The sequence below is a fragment of the Carlito syrichta genome, unplaced genomic scaffold (assembly GCF_000164805.1).
Source record: "Carlito syrichta isolate Samal-C Ts95f unplaced genomic scaffold, Tarsius_syrichta-2.0.1 Scaffold297516, whole genome shotgun sequence".
Lineage (NCBI taxonomy): Eukaryota > Metazoa > Chordata > Mammalia > Primates > Tarsiidae > Carlito > Carlito syrichta.
This window is the reverse complement of record NW_007241612.1, coordinates 1-815: the sequence shown is the minus strand read 5'-3', so window position 1 is coordinate 815 and position 815 is coordinate 1. Positions and strand designations below refer to the sequence as shown.

Genomic DNA, 815 nt, shown 5'->3' with positions numbered 1-815 from the left:
AGTGCTGCGCGGCAGGACCCCCGACGTCGGGAACTACCATTCCCATAACCCCTTGCATCCAGAGAGGTCCTGTTTTCCCATTTCAGCTGTGGGTTGGGTCGTGGCTGCCAAGGTGTTTCCCAGATCCTCAGAGGTGTGGGCATCACGGCCCCCTGCAGTGCGTGGTTAGAGAAAAAAGCTGCAACAGACACCAACAGCCGCAGAAACATGAATAGGGAGTGGATGTTAAAAATGTTAAGAAAAATCATTATTTTCTTAGTGTGACGTTGGGAGAGGTAGGAAATTGCTCTTATAGGCAAAAGGTACAACTGCAGCATTTACAGTTATGTATTTGTACTTTAAAGTGATATTTGTAAAATAAGAAAAACTATTAGAGAAAGTAAGTATGGTTAAAAAAGTGAAGAATAGTTAAATATGTGTGATATGAGCAAATGGTGCTCATTTTACTATTTTCTACTATTCTGATATTTTTCATCTACAAAAAAGATGTATAGGGCAACGTGGAAGAGGAGTAGTGAGGAGATTCTACTATGCCTCCCATAGAATGCCTTTAAACTCAAAGCTGCCAAGATAAATATATGTACGTACAAATATCTATTATTACTATGACTGTGAAATAGAACAAATACTAGAAAATATAAAAGAGTAACATATGTGACCAGCAGGGTTTATCTGAAGTGGAAAGGGAGGAAGCTAGATGTTCAAAATTACATGAGTAATGCATGAAAACACATTCAAACCCCAAATAAGAAAGTGATTAGTATATCAACCTTGTGTTTCTTTCTTTCTTTTTCTTTTTTTTTTTTTTCAGGTGG

General features: G+C 37.9%; 1 protein-coding gene across 1 annotated transcript in view; it reads right to left on the bottom strand.

Annotated features, from left to right (window-relative positions):
* Window positions 1-143, bottom strand: part of LOC103256895 (zinc finger protein 658B-like) — a 15,814-nt gene extending 15,671 nt beyond the window's left edge. Inside the window, 1 exon segment of the mRNA XM_008054669.2 lies at window positions 38-143. Coding sequence (XP_008052860.2) covers window positions 38-143 — 106 coding nt within the window.
* Window positions 144-815: the final 672 nt, after the last annotated feature.